The sequence below is a fragment of the Helianthus annuus genome, chromosome 15 (genome assembly GCF_002127325.2).
Source record: "Helianthus annuus cultivar XRQ/B chromosome 15, HanXRQr2.0-SUNRISE, whole genome shotgun sequence".
NCBI lineage: Eukaryota > Viridiplantae > Streptophyta > Magnoliopsida > Asterales > Asteraceae > Helianthus > Helianthus annuus.
In genome coordinates, this window is record NC_035447.2 from 23,026,383 (window position 1) to 23,048,790 (window position 22,408).

General features: G+C 37.8%; 2 protein-coding genes across 2 annotated transcripts; one reads left to right on the top strand and one right to left on the bottom strand.

Annotated features, from left to right (window-relative positions):
* The first annotated feature begins 104 nt into the window (after positions 1 to 104).
* On the top strand, positions 105 to 882 carry LOC118487431 (glutathione S-transferase T3-like). Its single transcript, XM_035984271.1, has 2 exons — positions 105 to 538; positions 623 to 882. The coding sequence occupies exons 1-2, from the start codon at positions 142 to 144 to the stop codon at positions 880 to 882; spliced, it is 657 nt and encodes a 218-aa protein (XP_035840164.1). The 5' UTR covers positions 105 to 141.
* A 17,751-nt stretch (positions 883 to 18,633) lies between these two features.
* On the bottom strand, positions 18,634 to 20,512 carry LOC110910992 (7-ethoxycoumarin O-deethylase). Its single transcript, XM_022155558.2, has 2 exons — positions 19,632 to 20,512; positions 18,634 to 19,481 (listed from the first exon to the last, which is right to left on the bottom strand). Exons 1-2 carry the CDS (start codon positions 20,493 to 20,495, stop codon positions 18,873 to 18,875), a joined length of 1,473 nt encoding a protein of 490 aa, XP_022011250.1. The 5' UTR covers positions 20,496 to 20,512; the 3' UTR covers positions 18,634 to 18,872.
* Between the last annotated feature and the right edge of the window lie 1,896 nt (positions 20,513 to 22,408).

Here is a 22,408-nt window from a genome sequence, read left to right on the forward strand (position 1 = left end):
ATTTTTTAATTTAATAAATTACCCCACTATATATATCCACCCATTTATCATATTTTTTATACAACAACAATCACTTTCTCCTACTTTCTTGTATTTTTTTTATAAAAAAACACTCACTTTCTCCTACATTTTTATACAATCATGCATCCATTTCGACCCCCTTTTGGTGTCCCCGCAAGACCCACGAACCCGAACACAACTCAACCGCAAAACCCGTATAACCTTCAAGACATGGACCCGAGCTTTTTAACGTACGCGGCTTACTTGAGTGGCGCCACTCCGTTTGTGCCTCCCACTTTCGGCTATGGTCAAGCCGGCGGGTCTCAACCGTCACAACCCGAATCCGAACCCGATGTCGAAGTCGTGCCGGAGACGCAACCCGAACCGGTGCAAGAAACATCGAAACGCGGCAAAAGGTCGCATAAGAAGAAGGAAAAAGACGCACCACGGCGTACAAAAAATATCATTAAATGGACGAAGGAAGAGGAATTCACGTTGACTCGGGCGTGGCTCGACATTTCGGAGGACGAAGATACCGGTAACCATTTTATATATATATTATTTTACTTATTTTGTTACTTTATTTTTTAACATACAACTTATAATTTTTTTTAATTTGTAGCAAACTTTCAAATGGGCCCGGTTTTTTGGGATAGGGTTCGTGCACTCTTCTTTAGCACGTGGGGTCAAGGCGAACATCGAGACAAAGATTCCATTTCTAGCAAATGGACCGACATCAACAACAAGTGTCATGCGTTCCAAGAAGTCTACCAACGTAACTACGATAATCGCCCGAGCGGAGAAAGTGACGTCGGGGTTTTAACGCGGACTTTGGAGGAGTTCGAGAGGACAAAATGCCCTTTCACGTACTATAAGTGTTGAGAGCAACTACGAAAAAGTCCAAAGTGGGCGATAGTTAATCCAATGACGTCTAGTAGTAGACGTCGGGCTAAAAGGTCAAAAACATCATCCTCCGTTGACCCGTCAACTTCGACATCGGATGCCCGCAATGTTGATTTAAATGAGGCGGTGGACGTTGACGAGGGAATTCAAGAAGAGTTGGTCCGACCCACCGGTAGAAGAAAGGGAACCGGGAAAAAAACGGTCGAGTCGTCTTCCGATCTCGAGTTAAAGGAAGATTTCGAGGAGATGAACCGTCGTCTCCAAAACATTCGCGACCTCGGCCACCAACGTTATGAGATTATGAAGGAACGAGTGGCCGAAACCAAAAAATTTAACGAGATGCAAGAGGCGAGGCAAATGGAAAAGGACATTGAGTTTTTGTCCAAACCTATCGACCACCTACAAGGCGATGCGTTGATCTTTGCGCAAATGTGTCGCCAAAAAAATAGAGAAAAATATGGACTCTAGATCATGTTATTTTTTTTAACTTTATTTTAATTTTTTCGGTTTTTTTTTATTTTCTGTTTTATTTTTCAGTTTTTTTTTATTTTTATTTCAAGTAATGTAATTTTTTTTGAATTAATGAAGTTTTTTATGTTTTAAATTAAAAAAAATAATTGTGAAATGATTGAATGGGGGTTATTGGCATAATGTCCCACTACGCCACTTTTGCTATAATGCCCCATCGGTGATTAGGACGTCATGTGTCGGATAATGCCCTATGGTGAAAGCATTATAACACATTACCACTACACATGGTCTTATGAGCTATATGGACAAATCTTTGGAAAGGAAAAAAATCATCTTTAAATGAAAAGAAAACTGATGATTTTCAGGATGCATTTTTTACCCAACCCATTTTTGCCCTTCCAACCCAAAAAGCCTTTTGTTCGACACTAGTATAGAGAATGAAATTTATTGTTTCAATAAATCAAATGACGTGTGCAACTGAATATCATGTTTGAGATAAACCGATGTTACAGATTATAGAAATGTTAAAGCTTGAAATCTTGTCGTATTCTGGTGGGATTTTGATAGTCTCTTGAGCAGGGCCGCCTCAATGTTTTTAGAGGCCTAAAGCAAACAATAAAATTGAGGCATTTTTATCGGCCCTTTGAGGTTGAACAAAATTTAAAGTGTATCCAATAACACCCTTCTATTTGAATAACATATAAAAATGATATGGTATTTTATATCATATATACGTATACATACACATATATAGTTTAATATATTATTTGACTTCCGTTTCATACTACATTATACATCACACAAACATGGTTCTTTTTTAAGATTAAAAAACTAAATTTTTAATATTCACATATCTTGAGTTTCTCAATGTTCATCATCTCCATCTTCTCTAATCTTTCTTCCCGAAAAAAAAAAAAAAAACATAGAATTGTAAATTTGTCTTATTCCTTCTATTTTAGAATTTTCTTCTCATCTCTTTCTAGAAATATATATTATATCATCATGTATATATTTACCTATGAAAATAGATAATATTAGCTCATTAATTAAAATTGGGAGCCTTTCAAAATGTGAGGCTTAAAGCAAAAGCTTAATTTGACTTATGTTAGAGCAGGGCTTGCTTGCCTTGCCTTTGAGAGGTTAGATTAAAAAGAGAGGAGATGGAAAATAGAAGCACAAACTTGGGCCAATTTTCTCATAATTAATCCTCAAAAGTATTTAATCAAACAAATAACTTGGGAATTAAGAAACAAATCTTAAAATGTAGAAACAATTAGGATCATGTTGTTTAGCAGTGGCGTGGCGCACTTAGAAATTTTTCCATGGAGGTGTAGAATATTTTAAAAAATTTAGGCTGCCTAGATATATAAATAAAAAATTCAGTTCGGGTCCGGTCGGGTCAGGTCATGTAAAACAAAAAAAACATCAAACTAAAATCTTTGAGGGTTCAACCATCAATATTCCTTATTTTTCAAGTTTTGAAGTTCAACTTTTCAAACCCTATACTAAATCATATAATCAATAAGAGATTAAGACACAACATCCCATCCTATACAGACTAGAACAACCCCAAATTAACTCAACACACATATAAGTTCAAACTTTTTAACTCATCCTATTATATCATGAGTCTTGAACAAAATCACATAAACATTAAAATAACAAAAAACAAAACATGTACCAGTTCCTGGCCGGAATTAAGCTATTTCTTCGCCGGAATGTTGCAGTCGCTGTCTGGGGTGGAGGTATCGCAGGTCGCTGGCAGTGAGGTGAGGTAGAGGGAGGGAGGGAGTCGCACAAAGCTGACAGTCGATTGGGTTTTTTTTAGTCGATTGGGTTTTTTTTTGTAAGGCTGGACTGATTTTGTTTAATTAAAGTTGTATTTGGGTTGAGCTTGAATTGATATTAACGTATTAGGCTTGATGTAATGAATTCAAGTTTTATTAAAGGGGTTAGTGGGCTAACTTGTTTACATAATTGGATCGGGTTTCAATCCTTGTTCACAATTTTTTTTATATAAATTCCTAACATTTTTTTCTAAAGGGTGCGGATGAAAATTTCCAAGGGGTGCGCACGGTCGTAATTTTCCAAGGGGTGCAATCGGGATTTTTTACGGAAAATACCACTGATTTTTTTTCAAGGGGTGCGGCTGCCCACCCACCCCATAGGGTAGGTCCGCCCCTGTTGTTTAGGAAACAAAGTAGTGAAAATAGTTTCACAAATGTAGGTAAATTGTTGCTTATTATCGGATACCAGGCGAGTTTCCCTCCTGGGCCGATCAGCTAGTACGATGGCCTGGTCTGCCTTTCGGCCTAATATCATATCTATGTTGCCTCTTGAAAATTGACTTTGGCCTAGAAGTTGACATCAAATCACAGGTAAGTTGTGTGAATATAATTAAGAGTTTCCTAAGAAGTGTCAGAAATATCTCAGCCTGCCCATTTAATTAGAACTTCACGGAGTCCCACAACATTCTTACTGTCTTGTAAATGGTCTCACACTCATTAATAACACGTAGAGGTTATGATTTCTGATGTGATGGAAATTCCTCCGACTGAACTTTAGTTTTGCGTTATTTAAAGGGAAGCATAAGTGTATTTTGGCCTACGTGGGCAAATCCAACCTATAGGCCACCGAACCAGTCTTGTCCAAAGTTTTAGAAGGTCCAAAATATCGCATGGCAAGGTTTTAATTTTCACTCCATGCCAGTAGTTATGTAGCTTCAAATAAACAAGTTCACCAACCATGAATATACGTTTTTATGTAAGACCCAAAGTTGTTTTGATAAAGCCAAATATTCTTTGATTTTCAATAAGCGAAATAATTAAATCATGTTAATGTCACATGGTCTGTAATCGTGTATTGCAATGTGTTCTCGGCCATAAACTACCTTGAAGGGAGTCATATTTGTATGATGACTGCTATTGTAAAAAAAATTTCACAAAATGCAAATAGCGTTGTCAAGAAGTTGGTTTATAATGAAAGAGGGTTTTCATAAATATTATTTGAAAGAAGGAATTTCCACTTTCATTTACCCATCGGTCTGTGGGTGATAAGCATTCGAATGGCAAAGTTTAGTGCCAAGTTGTGTATACAACAGAGTCAAAAAAATATACAATAGACTTTGGCAATTTGTGCAACCTATAGATGTCCCTTATGAATAATGCAGACATAAACTTTTGGTTTATAATGAGTCGGTAAGGCCAAGAAATGAGAAAATTTCAACAAATTATCTTCAATAGCCCATCTGGTTGTTCTTTCGTTGAGGCGACAAGTGGTGAAATCTAAGGACAAGTCATCCCATGGTTCAGCTAGAATTGGTAGGGGAAGAAGTTCGTAAGTCCTATGCATTAATGCATACTTAGTAGTTTGGCATGTTGTGGAATTCGTGATAAATGTCATAACATCATCTTTTAGATTGGACCAAAGAAAATGTGAAGCACTACGACGTGTGGTTGTTGCGACGCCCAAATGACCACCAAGAGGTAACCCATGAAACACTTCGAACATAGTGTTCCACCACGCCAAGGCGGAAATCATGGGGATGCAACTAAAAATGTTTGCGGAACATATGATTAAGCAAACACTTGGATGACATTCATGACATTGAAACCGGAGTTTTTACAAATCGTTTTACAATCTCAAATCTTTTGGATTAAAAAACAAGCCTACACTTTTAGGCTAAGAAGGAAAATATTTCAAAAGCTTGGTATCCTAATATAAACGCAAATTTAAAATTGGGACACTCCGTCTTTAATTAGACACCGAAAAAGATGTTAAAAGTCAGTCAATATTATGTGATTAGTTCACATATTTAAAGTATTGTTGAAAATCGTTTCTTGAAATGAATTTTGGAAAATATCCGCATAGCCAATGAAATTTGTGAGTGATTAAATCAATGCCTAGCTAAGACAATGACGGATATGGCATCATGAGCCTATAACCAACCCTCGACAAGAATGTGTCTGGTACATCGTACACTCAAGACAATGTTAAACAATTGCTTCCGTTGTATGGTAACATTGCTTAATGTTTGGTATCAATCCGTTTTTCCGTCCAGCCTCCTTGGCCGGGGTGTGAAAGCTTCCAAGTGTGTTGAATACTCACCAGACGACTTCAAGAACAACTAACAAACTAGCACCAATAATTAGGTTAGTTTGTTCCTTATTCAAGCCTCTCCAGAGTTTACTTGATAAAGAATTTTAGGTGTTAAAATTCTGGACAGATTCAAAAAAAAAAAAAAAAAAAAAGGAGAGCTCCATTTTTTTAGTATCTTACGGTATACTACACACATAAAAGTATGTTATTTTTTTAATTTATAATTATCTACATCACCTTTTAGTCAAACAACACCATCCCTTTTCGGCATCCCATTAGTCTAGGCCAACCAAAGCAGAGAAGAAAGACAAGAATGACTAGGTGGATTAAATAATCAAGTGTAAAGGTTTGGTGGTAATCTAGTTTGTCCATAATTCGTATGATGTAAATCCAACCATTCTATTCTATTCTAGTTTCTTACATTTCCCATCATATACAGATATCTGCACACATAATATGTATCACAAATTTTATAGATTACATAACGATGTCAACTAGCCCCATAGTTCTTGAAGAGTGTGCCTATTGGCACACCAAACCCTAGCAAAATTAGGGTTTATCTACGCTGCGTATTGGTGCTGCGTATTGACCAATACGCAGCGTAGATAGACCATAGATCTCAGTGCCTGATAACCAATCATTGCACAGAAAACAAGGTTCATATACGCTGCGTATTGGTCAATACGCAGCTTATATAAAACACCTGCTTATTGGGGGTCATTTTGGTAGGTTTGAAGTGTCAAATTTTTGCCAGGTTTGTATACGCTGCGTATTGACCTATACGCAGCGTATACAAACCTGGCAAAAATTTGACACTTCAAACCTACCAAAATGACCCCAAATTTGCAGCTGTTTTATATACGCTGCGTAGCGGGTAACAATTACGTAACCATAATTCTTTTCCGTTTCTTGTATCAAATTCTTCAAATAAGTTAGAGACATGAAACGCTAAAAAAAAGTTACGTTAATATTTGGTCATTTTATGAAACTCATACTTCAGGGACTAATATGGTCATTATTGAAACTATTTTAACTGAATGTTTTAGCCAGGTTAACTTTCATATAAAGATTTCTTCTTTAAACACTGACTTAGTTAGCATACTTAACTGAACAGTACAGGGACCATTTTTGTCAATTTTTCGAAACTTCAGGGACCATTTTTGTAAATCCTGAAAACATCAGGGACCATTTTTGTAAATTTATGAAACTTCAGGGACCGTTTATGTCAATTTTCGAAACTTCAGGGACCATTTGTGTAAAAATTGAAACTTCAGGGACCAAAGTGTAAATATATCTAAAATCTGTAAAAAAGGGGGTCTTCTTTAAAGAACCGGCCCTTTGCATGGATCGAACTCGTGACCTATCGTTTAGAACCGCAACGCCTTAACCAGTTTATCCTCCGTCTCGGAGCTGTTAGAATATGAAACTTAATCCTTATATACACTAGTTAGCTTATACGCTGCGTATAGGTCAATACGCAGCGTATATAACCTTCTGAATTTTATTTGCACATAGAATATGTTAAATAACCTGTTATATATAAACTTCAAGAACTTTATCTATACAACAGAACATGTTATATAACTTGCCAGAATTTTATATGTACACCACAATATATATATATATATATATATATATATATATATATATATATAACCTTTCAGAATATACAAGAGTTTGATATATACAATAAAAGTTTGTGCATACATAACAAAATGATAAAATACTACTGATGCTGCTCCTGCTGCTGCTGCTCCTGCTGCTGCTGATGCTGATCTCATTCCGCATCCGTAATGAAGGGTAGTGGAGGTAACCCGTCATGTTGTCGCTGCTGCTGCAGCGCCGCAGCCACCCACTCCAACAGATAATTGTTCCTTTCAGCTAACCGATGCTGCCGCTGATGTGATGGGTCAGGACCGGGCCAAACATGGCATGGGAACTGAGGCGCCCCTGGTGGTCCACGCGGCGGTGGTGGCTGCGGAATGACGACGGCCGGCTCATACGGCTCCGGCGGCTCCGGATCGTGCGGGGGATAATACGGAGGGAACTCTGCCGGCAGCTGTTTAAGCTGATATTGCGTGTCGTCCTGCTTCTTAAACCGCTTCCCGTCTGGGAAGTCTTTGGTAACGTGCATTCCGAATATAACGTTCTTCCCCATCCGCTTCGGCTGTGCCGGCGGGCCTACATTGTCGCGGTCAGTCTCCGGATGATAGCCCAGCGAAAGGGCTATCCTAGTCACGTAGGCGCCGCAAGAAAAACTGTCAGCGCTCCTGTCGATGATGCGCGGAGGCGAAGTATTGCGCCAACCCGTAGGCGAGAGCGCACGGCCACTTGTATAAGAGGCAATATAAGAAAAATAAATCATCACTGGTGCACCACTTCCGGCTTTTGTTTCGAGCAGTGATTGAAGTGGAAATCATTTTGTGCAAATACCTGCACAAAAGGAAACCGGTCAGTAAATAATAATCAGACGGCATCGACTAAGATCGTCGTTAAATAATATTTTTTTTAGAGTAAATTACGTTTTTGGCCCCTATGGTTATATCAGTTTTACTATATTAGCCCAAAATAAGAATTTTTAACATATGTGCCCTCATGGTCTCTATAACTAACTATTTTGGCCCCTAAGTCTAACTCAACCACAAACCCTGGTTAATTATTAGTCACATGAGATGCACATGATGGGTAAATTGGTAATTTCCCCTCCCTCTCTTTACTAACACCTATTAAATTAAATACAATTTAATACCCTATCATCTTCTACAACCTTCAACACCAATCTCCGGTGAAATTGTCCAGCAATGATGCGTGCTTGCGAATTATAATCAGTGTTGTCGATGCAACTTGCTGAATTTGAGAAGAATGATGCGTGCACTGTGGTGGATCCTCCTAGTTGGTGTCAACAGAGTTTTGCATTGCCTGCATAATCATGAAATATAAGCACACTGCAACTCGCTATGTTATGTTTGGATGAGCACTTTGATCTTGTATTGTGTTGTAAGTTTTGAGTGAATAATGATTAGAACTTGCATATTGTATAGCTTGCTTGAGTTTATATAAGTCAATAAGTCAAGTGTGTTCTTTTTGTTTTCGAAGGAACTTGAACTTGCAACCAATTGGTACTCAAGTGTGCAGGTTTGTGTGTTTCCTATTTATGTGCACACAACACAAACAAAAAATTAAATTAATTTATAAATCAAAACTTACAAGTAATGGTCACTGATTCTAAAGAAAAAAAATGAAATTGACACTAAATTTGGAACAGAAGAAAAGAGTCTCATTTGGGCAATATTTATATAGCAAATTTATGAATAGTTTTAAGTTTTAACACATCAAGCTGTTGATAAAGATGAAATTGTCCAGCAAATTGAACCTCCAAATGCATCAATGCACAATTACCTCTTTTTATCTTCATCGATAGTGGCAGAGTGGAAATGGACCGGGGTGTTGGTTGTGTTACCAGGTGGTGGCGGAGTAGAAATGGACCGGCGTGGTGTTTCTTGTTTTCCTCATATCCGTCGGAAGATGGCGACGTTGGCCGGCGTGGTGTTGTTGTTCACTTCAAATCTCAAGGAAGGAAGGGAGAGAGGAGGTATGGTTGCAGGTAGATGTAGGGTTTTCTGGAGGGAGAGAGAAAGAGAAAGAGAAAAAGTGAAGTGGGGAAGAAGATAAAAGGTGGGTCCCAGTTTATAGGTATTTTTGTTTTTTAGTTAAAGGGTAATGTCGTCATTTCATACACACTTAACCAGGGTTTGGGGTTAAGTTAGACTTAGAGGTCAAAATAGTTAGTTATAGAGACCATAGGGGCACGTATGTTAAAAATTCTTATTTTGGGCTAATATAGTAAAACTGATATAATCACAAGGGCCAAAAACGTAATTTACTCTTTTTTTTATTATTTAGTCGACATCGTCCGTAACGCGCGTACGGGCCTAACGAGCGTCAAAACTAAGTTCGTCGTTAAAATATATATCTTTTTTTTATTATTTAGTCGAAGTCGAACCGTAAGGCGCGTAGGTCCCTAACGAGCGTCGAAACTAAGATCGAAGTTTTATATTTTAACGACGATCTCAGTTTCGACGCTCGTTAGAGACCTACGCGCCTTACGGTTCAACTTCGACTAAATAATAAAAAAATATATAGTTTAACGACGAACTTAGTTTCGACGCTCGTTAGGCCCGTACGCGCCTTACGAGCGTCAAAACATTTCTTTATCGTCGTTAAATTATATTTTTTTTATTATTTAGTCCATGTTGAACCGTAAGTCGCGTAGGTCCCTAACGAGCGTCGAAATAAGTTCGTCGTTAAAATATAAAACGACGAACTTAGTTTCGACGCTCGTTAGGGACCTACGCGCCTTACGGTTCGACTTTGACAAAATAATTAAAAAAATTCTGTTTAAAAAAATAAATCTGTTTAAAAAAATTCTGTTAAAAAAATCTGTTTAAAAAAGCAGTTTTCTGTTAAAAAAACCAATTTAAGTTTAAAAAAAATCTATTAAAAAAAACAGTTTTCTGTCGACGCTTGTTAAGGACCTACGCGCCTTACGGTTCGCCTTCGACTAAATAATAAAAAAATATATATATTTTAACGACGAACTTAGTTTCGACGCTCGTTAGGCCCGTACGCGCCTTACGAGCGTCAAAACTAAGATCGTCGTTAAATTATATTTTTTTTATTATTTAGTCTACGTCGTTCGTAAGGCGCGTACAGGCCTAACGAGCGTCGAAACTAAGTTCGTCGTTAAAGTATCAAACGACGAACTTTGTTTCGACGCTCGTTAGGGACCTACGCGCCTTACGGTTCGACTTCGACTAAATAACAAAAAAAATATTTTAACGACGAACTTAGTTTCGACGCTCGTTAGGCCCGTACGCGCCTTACGGACGACGTCGCGCGTTAGGCCCGTACGCGTCTTACGGACGACGTCGACTAAATAATATTTGTTTATTATTTCGTCGACGTCGTCCGTAAGGCGCGTATGGCGCCGTACGAGCGTCGAAACTAAGTTCGTCATTAAAATATATATTTTTTTTTATTATTTAGTCGAAGTCGAACCGTAAGGCGCGTAGGTCCCTAACGAGCGTCGAAACTAAGATCGAAGTTATACTTTAACGACGATCGAAGTTTCGACGCTAGTTAGAGACCTACGCGCCTTACGGTTCGACTTCGACTAAATAATAAAAAAAAATATATATTTTAACGACGAACTTAGTTTCGACGCTCGTTAGGCCCGTACGCGCCTTACGAGCGTCAAAACATTTCTTTATCGTCGTTAAATTATATTTTTTTATTATTTAGTCGAAGTCGAACCGTAAGTCGCGTAGGTCCCTAAAGAGCGTCGAAATAAGTTCGTCGTTAAAATATAAAACGACGAACTTAGTTTCGATGCTCGTTAGGGACCTACGCGCCTTACGGTTCGACTTCGACTAAATAATAAAAAAAATATATATTTTAACGACGAAGTTAGTTTCGACGCTCGTTAGGCGCGTACGCGCCTTACGGACGACGTCGACTAAATAATATTTTTATATTATTTAGTCGGCGTCGTCCGTAAGGCGCGCACGGGCCTAACGAGCGTCGAAACTAAGTTCGTCGTTAAAATATATATATTTTTTTTATTATTTAGTCGAAGTCGAACCGTAAGGCGCGTAGGTCCCTAACGAGCGTCGAAACTAAGATCGAAGTTTTATATTTTAACGACGATCTCAGTTTCGACGCTCGTTAGAGACCTACGCGCCTTACGGTTCGACTTCGACTAAATAATAAAAAAAATTTTAACGCCGAACTTAGTTTCGACGCTCGTTAGGACCGTACGCGCGTTACGAGCGTCAAAACTAAGATCGTCAAAAAAAATCTATTAAAAAACATATTTTGTTTAAAAAAAATCTGTTAAAAAAAATTCTGTTTAAAAAAAAGCAGTTTTCTGTTTAGAAAAAAAAAAAAAAAAACAATTTAGGTTTAAAAAAATATATTTTCTATTTAAATAATAATAACTATTATTAAAATAATAATAACTAACGTACCTGTGAAGCGGATCCTTAATCGTCGTAACCCTCCCCTTGGATTGGTGGTGGTCGCACTGACCGATGTCCGCGATCAGAGCCCAAAACCCTAAAGCGTGGATTTATCAACAATTACCAACCCCTGTTTACACGAATGTTTATTAAACGTTAAATTAATATTAAATCTTAAATTTTATATATTAAAATAATAATAATAACAATACAAAATTTGTGTTAAACGTATCGTCCTATATAGATCCGTAGCGATCTCAGCCTCCGTATACAAACCGTTATGCACCGCAAAGTCTGCAAGTGACATAGAACGCGCCTGGCCAGCCATGCGAAACGAAACCTTGGCCGGTTGCGCGGGGTCCACAGCCTCATTTGGCCGACGAGGATGAAACTCGAACGACGACAGGAACTCGATCAGTATCTCCCTGTAGCTTGGCGTAAACGCTAGCTCAAACAGTCGATCCCATGGTGAATCACGGGGAACAAACTCCCGCGCCCAATCTTCCGCCCCGAGCTCCCGGAGGGTTTTCCAAGAAACCGAAAATGGGCACCGACGTGCATCTTCCGAAGCTTGTCGCAACGAAGAGCAGTGTCGGACTCCGGAGGAAACTCCAAATTCGGGTGATTTAGGAAAGGATCCGCCGGTGGACGCTTCTGCTTTTGCGGCTGCTTCGGATTAATTTCTTCTATTTCCATTTCAGCATCCATCTTTCTCGTCCTAAAAACCAAAAAAATTATTAGATAAACCAACGAGTGTTTACTGTATTTTAATATAAAATAGTTTTCTGCGGTTTCGCAGCCGTTTGCGGCTGCGTTTGCAGCCGTTTAAACACCCGTTTGCGGCTGCATTTCACAAACGGCTGCGAGATCTGGTCCAATTTCTATATTATATCATTTTAATAAATGGATATATACTATATATAATTTATGTAGGGGGGCTCTATTACAGACAATGCCAACGGCTTGCAAGCTCAATGGCAACGGCTTGCAAGTGCAATGGCTAACAATATTCCGGCTGGTGACATTGGAGTAACTAGTAGTATACCCGTCATGTGAACGGGTTCTTTTAACCCATTAAAGACTAACCTAACCAGAGTAACTAGTAGTATACCCGTCCTGTGAACGGGTTCTTTCATGTCGTAATGACAAAAGTTTTTATATACATTTACACGTATCTTATCAACTCATCAAATGAGCTCACATTAACATGTATAATATACCTAAAAACGAAAAATCAAGGTTGAATGAATCATTAACTACTAAAACATAAAAACAAATATAGTCAGTTGAAATCAAAACTTCAAGTAAACAGTTTAGAGAGTTCACAGGACAGTGGCTAAACCCTAACAAGTCAAACAAATCAAAACTTCATCAAATGAGTTCAGTGGCTAAACCTTAACAAGTCAAACAAATCAACACTAATCAAAGCTTAACCAAACCCTAATTTACGAAAGTTCAATCACTAACCAAACCCTAACTTACCTAAAAAAACATCTAATTTACGGATAAAATACAAAAAAAATCATAATTACTTAAATAGGTTGAGCAATTACCTGTTTTATACTTCGAATTCATGTCGTATACGGTCGATTTTGTCAGTCGCCTCTCTTCTTTGTGCGTATTGAGATTTGGGGAAGAACAGAGCTGTGTAGGTATTTCCCTGATTTAAATCAGTACCTCTACGCAACGTTGAGAGCCCTACGGAGCGTATAAGAATAATAAGTTTACCATTTTACCCTTCTATTTGGGGCAATACGAGGCTGACAATAAGGGTAAAAAGGTCATTTACCATCCCTATATAAGCTGTGTATGGATCTCTACGCTGCGTATTATTATTATTATTATTATTATTATTATTATTATTGTTGTTGTTATTATTATTATTATTATTATTATTACTATTATTCTCCTGAAATGTATAGACGCTGCCTAGACCTCCATACGCAGCGTATACAAAGGTTGTAAAATGACCTTTTTTGTATTGCCCCAAACACAAGGGCAAAATAGTAATTTAACATATATAGGTTTTGAAATTTTGGTTTGGGGGGAAATCGTCCGCCTTTTACATACGCTGCGTATGGATCCATACGCGGCGTATAACAATGCTCATTTTACGAAGCCAAAAACAGGGGCTTTTTTGTCCTTTGCACCACATACGCTGCGTAGGGATCCCTACGCAACCTATATAAAGTTCATTTTTTTTATTTTTTTTGTGTTTTCCTTTGATAAATAATACAAAAGTTATGAATTATAAAAATTAAAAATGATACAAACTTTATAAATTAAAAAAATTCTACAATTTACAAAAATACAAGTTTCCGGTTAATCTTCGATTTCATTTATACTCGGTTCCCTGTCTTTGTCTGCTTTAGGATTGATTAACTCGTAGTAGTGCTGTAACCGCGGTCTATACATTTCTTCCCACCGTTCCGCAGCTATTGATCGATGTGTCAACCACAACGGGGTCGCTAAAGGCATGGGGTAGTCTCATTCCAACTTAGCATGTATGAAGTGTCCCCTGTCAACATGTACGAGCGTTATCGCTTGAGGTCGTGGATCTAGTGGGGCATCCGTTAATGGGAAGATGGTAGTGCTCCATTCGATGCTTAGCACGTGGAGGACAATATTATACCTTTGCGCTATGAGAAGCCCTACCTGGGGCATTTCCATCCAGTGACTTGGACCGCACGCTTTCAATGAATGCCATTCGATGCTCTTACGTATTCATTTAAAGTCTCCTTTGTTATATGTTTCGAATACATGCTTCCAACGCGCCTCGTTATGGTCAATCTCCAGTAGTAAATCTCTTCGAATATTGGGCCATGCGTGTTCCGTAAAACCTAACCCGACAGCCACAGACCTGTACCCACAATGACCGTCTGGGGTCACATCTTGTATACGCGATATGTAAGAGTGAAACTCTGAGGGAATTTGATCCTTAAACCTCTCAATGCTTAACAAGTGCTCGTCCCCCTTCATTAATGGAAAACCCTTATCATCCCGCGTCTCGTTCTTTTTATAACTCGTTGAACTGTTTCGTTGCACTTTAGGTTTTTTCAGACTTTATAACCGAACCAGTTCCACGAGAGCCCTCTGACGGTACGTATGAGCTGTGTCGGGGTAAATCGTACCTATGTTTGGGGGAAGCGGTATATACGTTGTTGTCCTCGCCATAGGAGCTGTGTCTCGCAGCTTCGTCTAACCTCGCAGCTTCATCTAGCCTTTCTTGTACTTTCTTTGATGTAGGCCGACCGCGAGTATTTTGCTGGACGATCGGTGGTTTCTTGGTTGACGATTTCGGGTTGAAGACCGCTTTTATCTTTGAAAGCAAACTCTTTTGCTGAACGGGGGACTGCGCTCTAAATGTTGCCGCACATTATTTAGCTCTGCTACAACATCGACCTCCTCGTCTACCAGTTTACACGGGAGCAAGTCAAGCTTACGCCAGAATACATCTATGTCGTCGAGTTGTATCATACGCCTTGCACAGTTAAGTTAATACGGTGTGAGAAACAGCTAAATCGTACAAAATAACAAAAGGTTTGTAGTTTTAATATTTTTTACGTGTACATTTGTAGTTTTCCAGCCTACAAGCACACGGCAATCCATTGCTAAGCCACATATGGCAACCACATGATGCGTTAAGTTTCCGCAACACCTCCATCTTCCTCAGTAGCTCTTTTGCCAGCAAATCAAGTGCTTCATGGGAAACCTTTCCACGTAGGTTGTCCAACATTCGGTGTCTGTGGTGGTTCATCGTTTTTTCGATGCTCTCAGTGAAACTTTTTGTATTTCATCGTACTGAGTTTCAACTATATCAATGACGCATCTTGCTATTCGCTCCAATGAACTCCCGTGCGTAATGTATCTTTTTAAATTTGCGTGCTGGCTCTCAACTCTGTTGGTGGTGCGCTGACCAAAGTTGCGACACTTATCGGTCCACGCATAAACGAACATTTCTGTATAGTCTTTGAGCCAGTTTTCGTAGACGTAATCATAGACACATGCAAAAATAAAATAATGAAATGTAAAAGCGTGTGTAAAATATAATAGATTGGGTGAGTCGTTTGTTGAAGGAACACTTACTTTCTCGGTTGGCAACCACGAGTCGGTTATACATTTTCTCCAAGTTGTACTTGTACATGGGCTCTGATGAAGATTCGCACAATCTCCGCCAGTACGACATAAATTTCCCCCAATCTTCTTTATCGAACCCTTTCTTGCACTGTCTAGCTATATTTTGTTGGATGTGAAAGTGGCATAGAAGCCTGGTTGCGTTCGGGAATACTTTAGAACACGCGTTAATTAGGGCAAGCTCCCTATCCGTGACTATCACACGTGGCATCATACATTCATGCAATATTGACTTGATCCGCTCAAGCACCCACACGTAGTTACCCCTTCGTTCTTTACAAATAACGGCTTGTGCGATACAAAAAGACTTCCCAGTCGACGTCATACCCACAACCTGGACAAATGGCATGTTGTAGAGGTTTGTTTTGTAGGTCGCGTCGATCAACATAGTGATTGAATAAGGATGAACAAAGAAAATCTCTGTTACGACATCTGTTTTGGGATCCTGTCGGGTGTCGTAAATGAATCGGTGGTCATGCAGCAGGCTTTCCAGTGCCTGAATAGGATTCTTTCCGTCCATTATTGTCGCTCTAATTTTTTGTACCGCATTTTGCACGTCTTTCTGAACGTGCAGGCTGTCGGGGAACTGCTTTCTTAGGGTTTGAAATATGATACGTGGCTCCATGTTTTGAGCAGTTAGCTGCTCCACTAGCTTGTATTCGGCTTTAGTAAATCTTCGCACAAAAGCGTGGCCCAACAGACTCGTCGTAGGTTCGTGGTTATGGTTCGCACAGTCCACTTTTAACTCCCACGTGTCATTCGTCACGTCCCGGATGGCGAGTAATGAAAATGGGCAACCGATTTTTTTGCTACCAGCTTTCCTAACTGTTGCTTTACTACGGTGCTCACCACTACGGTCGCACACAAGCCATACCATCCCAGTAGTACCGCCAATATTTTTTGATCGGCGGGTAACAATTACGTAACCATACTCCTTTCCCGTTTCTTGTACCCAATTCTTCAAATCAGTTAGAGACATGAAACGCTAAAAAAAAAGTTACGTTAATAATAATAATAACTCTAATAATAATAATAATAACTCTAATAATAATAATAATAATAATAATAATAATAATAATAATAATAATAATAATAATAATAATAATAATAATAATAATAATAATAATTGAAACTCCTACTTCAGGGACTAATATGGTCATTATTGAAACTATTTTAACTGAATGGTTTAACCAGGTTAAGTTTCATATAAAGATTTCCTCTTTAAACACTAACTCCATTAGCATACTTAACTGAACAGTTCAGGGACCGTTTGTGTCAATTTTTGAAACTTCAGGGACCATTTGTGTCAATTTTCGAAACTTCAGGGACCATTTGTGTCAATTTTCGAAACTTCAGGGACCATTTGTGTCAATTTTCGAAACTTCAAGGACCATTTATATAAACTTATTTATTGTTATTTAAACCACTTTAATTCATTTTATTTATTTAAAATGATTCCAAGGCCATAATAATTATTTTAAATCAGTGATATTCAAGTTAAATAATTAAATTGAAATATACTTTTTAACAGTAATAATAATAATAACAATTATAATTATAATTATAATTATAGTATTTTAACAATAATAACAATAATAATAATAATAATTATAATTATAATATTTTTAACAATAATAATAATAATTATACTTATAAATATAATATTTTTAACAATAATAATAATAATTATTTTAATGTGATACCTCATTTATTTGAAACGGATTGCCCGGGGTAGATGGTTCATAAAGTGATGTGTTACGGGGCTGATAACCATATCCACCATGTTCTTCGTATCCACCGTAGCCTCCGTATCCATCGTATCCACCTTCACCCCCAGATCTATCGTATCCACTGTATCCACCTTCACCCCCGTATCCACTGTAACCACCTTCACCCCCATATCTATCGTATCCACTGTATCCACCTTCACCCCCGTATCCACTGTAACCACCTTCACCCCCGTATCCACTGTAACCACCTTCACCCCCGTATCCACCTTCACCACCGTATCCACTGTAACTTCCGTATCCACCTTCATCCCCGTATACCCCATAACCCAGATACGATTGCTGCGTCGGGTAATATGGTTCATCAACAGGTGCATTCTCAGCACCGTATCCACTTTGTGGCGCGTACGGAGATTCATACCCGTATCGGTAATCTGGATACACTTGATGCGCCGGATAATTTGGTTCATCAACAGGTGGAGTGAGAGTCTTGTTCAAATCTGGCAACTGTGTTTTTTGATCAACAGGGACTCCAGACACAACCTCCTCCTCCTCATTGGCAGCATTTGCTCCCCATGTGTCGTTAGAATAGCGATTACCGAAATAATTATCGTTCCAAAATGATGACATTTTAACAAGATTGAACAAAAAACTAACAATTGTTTACTGAAGAAGAAGATGAAAAAGAAAGCAGGGGATATTGAATTGAATTCGATGGGTAACAGATATGAATGGATGGATAAATAGACTTTCATGTGACACTTCAATACGCAGCGTATTGCTCTCTACTCACCGTATTACTTTATTCACGTGCCTGGACAACATCGTATCAGTGTCAAATCTGTCTGACATACGCTGCGTATTGATCACTACGCACCCTATGTCAGACTGATTTGACATGGTACTAGGTTTGACTGTCTGGTCGTGTACCTACCTCTTACATACGCTGCGTATAGGCCTCTACGCAGCGTATTGAGGTAACCTTATACGCTGCGTATTGGTCAATACGCAGCGTATGCAAACCCTAATTGTGCAGATAGCCTGACTTGGTGTGCAGATAGTGAGAGCCTTCTTGAAACATAAGAATAGTCTTCAATCGGTGTTCATATATAGCCTTCATCGTTGTACATTAGCATGACTTGATTAATTGTGGAAGCTTGCGACTTTTCCACATTTTCTTGAATTGCAATGATCTTCACTATTCACAATAGGATAGAACCTAAGCTCATATACCACAAGTTGGTGTTTAGAACTTATAATCACAAACAAAAAACAATGCAGAGTTTTGAAATGATTACTTTATTGATCAATAAAAGCTTACAAAGAAAAGAAATAAAAAGACAAACATTGAACAAATATTCCTAGTGTTTAGCTGTGAACCCAGACAACACCATGACCAACGACTCTCCTTATTCGTCTAATCATAATTCAATTAACAAACTACGTCATTCATGTGCCATACATTCCGATACAAAGTTGGCTGGACTTTAGCTAGAGTTATATCCAACAAGCTGAATTGATGCTAATTCAGTGGTATCGGAACAACACACAGAGGTTTGGCCTTCGATATAGTGGTTCCATGTTTCTCAGTCATGTCCAAAGCATCATGTTTAATTTCTGTGTCAATTTCCCAGTCAAAATTATTGAGTAATGAGCCCAACATGATAGGGACCATCCGGGTTGCAAGTGGCACACCGGGGCATATTCTTCGTCCAGCACCAAACGGGATTAGATCGAAATCCTGACCTCGGACATCAACCCCAGACTCCAAAAATCTTTGTGGCTTGAACTCTAGTGAGTCATCCCATACGGTTGGGTCTCTACCTATGGCCCATGCATTCACAAACACCTGTGTGCCCGCTGGGATGCTGTATCCACTGAGTTGTACCTCTTTAATAACTTTTCGAGGAAGAAGTAACGGGGCTGGTGGGTGCAGTCGTAAAACTTCTTTCACAATGCACGATAAGTAGGGTAGCCTCGATACATCATCCTCTTTTACGATGCTACCTTTACCAATAACCTTTTCAAGCTCCTCTTTGGCTTTAGTCATGATGTGTGGGTTGCGTAGTAATTCTGCCATTGCCCATTCTACTGTAATTGAAGTTGTATCAGTGCCAGCAACAAACAAATCCTAGATCATCAAATAAAATTATATGTTAAAATTGAAACATTAGAGAAAAATATCGAGAAATAGGTGTAACTTCTAAAAAAAAATAACTACAAAAAAAGAAACTAATCATCAATAGTAGTGGAAATATCAGATAATGAACAATTTACTCACCAAAAACAAACTCTTTATGTTTGTGTGATTGAACTCATTTGGGTTATCCTGCATCATTTTCAAACACACGTCCAATACATCACCTTGCTCGAAGCTACCCGTTTGCTGTCTTTCTTCGATTAACTGGTCAAATATCCCAAGAACCTTTGAAAAATGACGAGTCATTCTTCTCCTGAGCCCTTGTGGATCAAACTTCTTCAACACCGGAAAAACGTCAACAAGATTTGTCTTTCCAGAGTCCTCCATAACGCTGGTAATCACCTCCTTAAACTCTTTACCAGAATCCTCATACGGGTCTGTCAGATCCTTGGAGAAAATGGTGTTGGATAAAAGATTCAATGAGGTTCTGAATGCAGCACGACCGATGTCCACATTTTCATTTGAAAGACTAGCTTTCCGACAGTATGCTACTAGTTCTTCAACTTTCTGGTTCCTCAAGTGTTGTTTGGCTTCAAGGGAATTGTTGGAGAAGATATTGGAAGTAACGATCCTTCTGAGGGTGCGCCACTCTGTGCAGACATGGAGAAATGAGAGGGAGTGTTGGTCATGGTTATAGGCAGTCACCGCGTCAGGGACATAACGGTTGGCGAAAGCAAGGTCTTGCTTTTTGAGTACTTCTATCGCGGCAGTGGAGGAGGATATGACGACTGTGGTGTTCTGACCGAGTTTTAAAGACATTATAGGGCCATGGATTTTGGCTAGTTTGGCTAGGGACTGGTGTGGTAGGTCTCCGAGCAAGTGGAGGTTTCCTATGATCGGCAGCCGTGTTGGGCCTGGAGGTAAGTTCTTCGGTTTGCCGAATCCCAAAACCGAGATAAGTATGTAAGATAAGAGAAGAGTAGCCACAATTATAAGAAGTTCCATTGTTATTGGATGGTGTGTGTTGTGCCAAGAATTTTGTTATATTTATACTTCTATTCAAGGACAAAAAGTCCGCGCCCACATTCTTGAAAATCATACATTATTGGAAAGTTGGATTTGGAAAAAACGTGTGGTTTTTATTGGAAAGTTGGAGTTGGAAAAAATGTGTGGTATCATATAAAATCGAAAGGCTTTCACTAATTATAATACACACACCCTGCTAAGGTCGTTGAAGAGATAAAAAAATACTTGTTATTATGGATCAAAAATCGGGCAAAAGCTCTTTTCTAAGTCTAAGATTGGAATCAATGGTGTAATAACGATAACGTGAAGTATTTCAACAATGGCTAATTGGCGGTCTCTTGTATTTATTTGGTTTTTTAGCTACTTGTTAGTTCTATATTATATAATTTTCCTATGTTCCAGAAAAACAAAAAAAATCAAAGATTTTTATTAATGAAATTTACTTAACATTTTTATATACAAAAACTGTCAGATTATTAAACCCATCTCTCAGTGTTTATTACTCGCAACAGATTTTTAAGTAATCCCATCTCTCAATAAAGTGTCCTACATCACCAAAAGAAATTGTTAAACCCATGTTTTGGAAATAGATAATTAAGAAAAGGCTATTTAGTATTTTCAAGCTAGATATTTTCAGATATGAACACAATTAATTGCAAAAATATGGTTGTGGTTTGTATGCAGCCCTCTACGTAAAAGACTTCTAGGTGTCCATACCTCCAAAATAATTGACTTGAATAAGTCATCCAAGAATATTGAAGAAAAGAAACAAAAATAGATCGTTCTAAGGATTTAAGTGTCCTGTATAAACGTAAAAAATGCCTAGTCATTAATAAATTAAATTATATAAACTTTTATACACGTGATTATTTTTTTTAAATTACACCATAAAATTGAGTGTTTTATTATCTTTCTAACAAGTATACTATTGTTATACTTTTGAAATTAAAAAAATGATATGAATTAGGTGTTAAAATTAAAACGCCATAAAAAAACCAGTTCAGAAAAAGCCATGAAAAACTAAGTTGAAAATGGGATAAAACACCTAATTAAAAAAAAACATCATAAAAATCTAGTTGAAAACGCCATAAAAAACACACTTCGGAAAAACATCGTGAAGTTGAAAACGACATAAAAGCACACAATTTAGAAAAAACGCTATGAAAATCTTAGTTGAAAACACCATAAAAACACTCAGTTCTGAAAAACACTATAAAAGCTAGGTGAAAACGCCATAAAAAACTCAGTTCTTTTTTTTTTTTTTTTTTTTGAAAAGTATATCAATAGTATACTCCTTAGAAAGATAAAAAAAACGCTGAATTTTATGGTATATATTTTTTTTTAAAAATAATCATGTATAAAAAGTTATGGACATTCAAATATGATGGGGAAATGACATGTGATTAGCATGTGCAGCTTTGTTTGAATCTTCCTAATTTACCCACCGGTAGTTGTAAGGTTTCCAGTATTTACAAAAACATTACGGCATCAATCTTAGCCATAAGTCATAAAGATCTTGTCGCTGAAAATCGTTCTCACCGTTTTCATACTTCCAGTTGTTTTCTCCTAATCCTGTTTCTATATATATATATATATATATATATATATATATATATATATATATATATATATATATATATAGGGGATGGTTCAAATTAAAACCACTTTTTTTTGTGAAAACTCGAAAACTAATTAAAAAAAGCCTAAAAAACACACAAAAAAATTTTTTTTTCAATTTTTTTTATAAAAATCGCTGGTTTTTATATATAAAAAAACTTTTTTTCAAAAAAAAAAAAATAAATTTGTGTAGTGCACATGTGTAATAATACACATGTGTAGTACACATACACATGTGTAGTACACATACACATGTGTAGTATTACACATGTGCA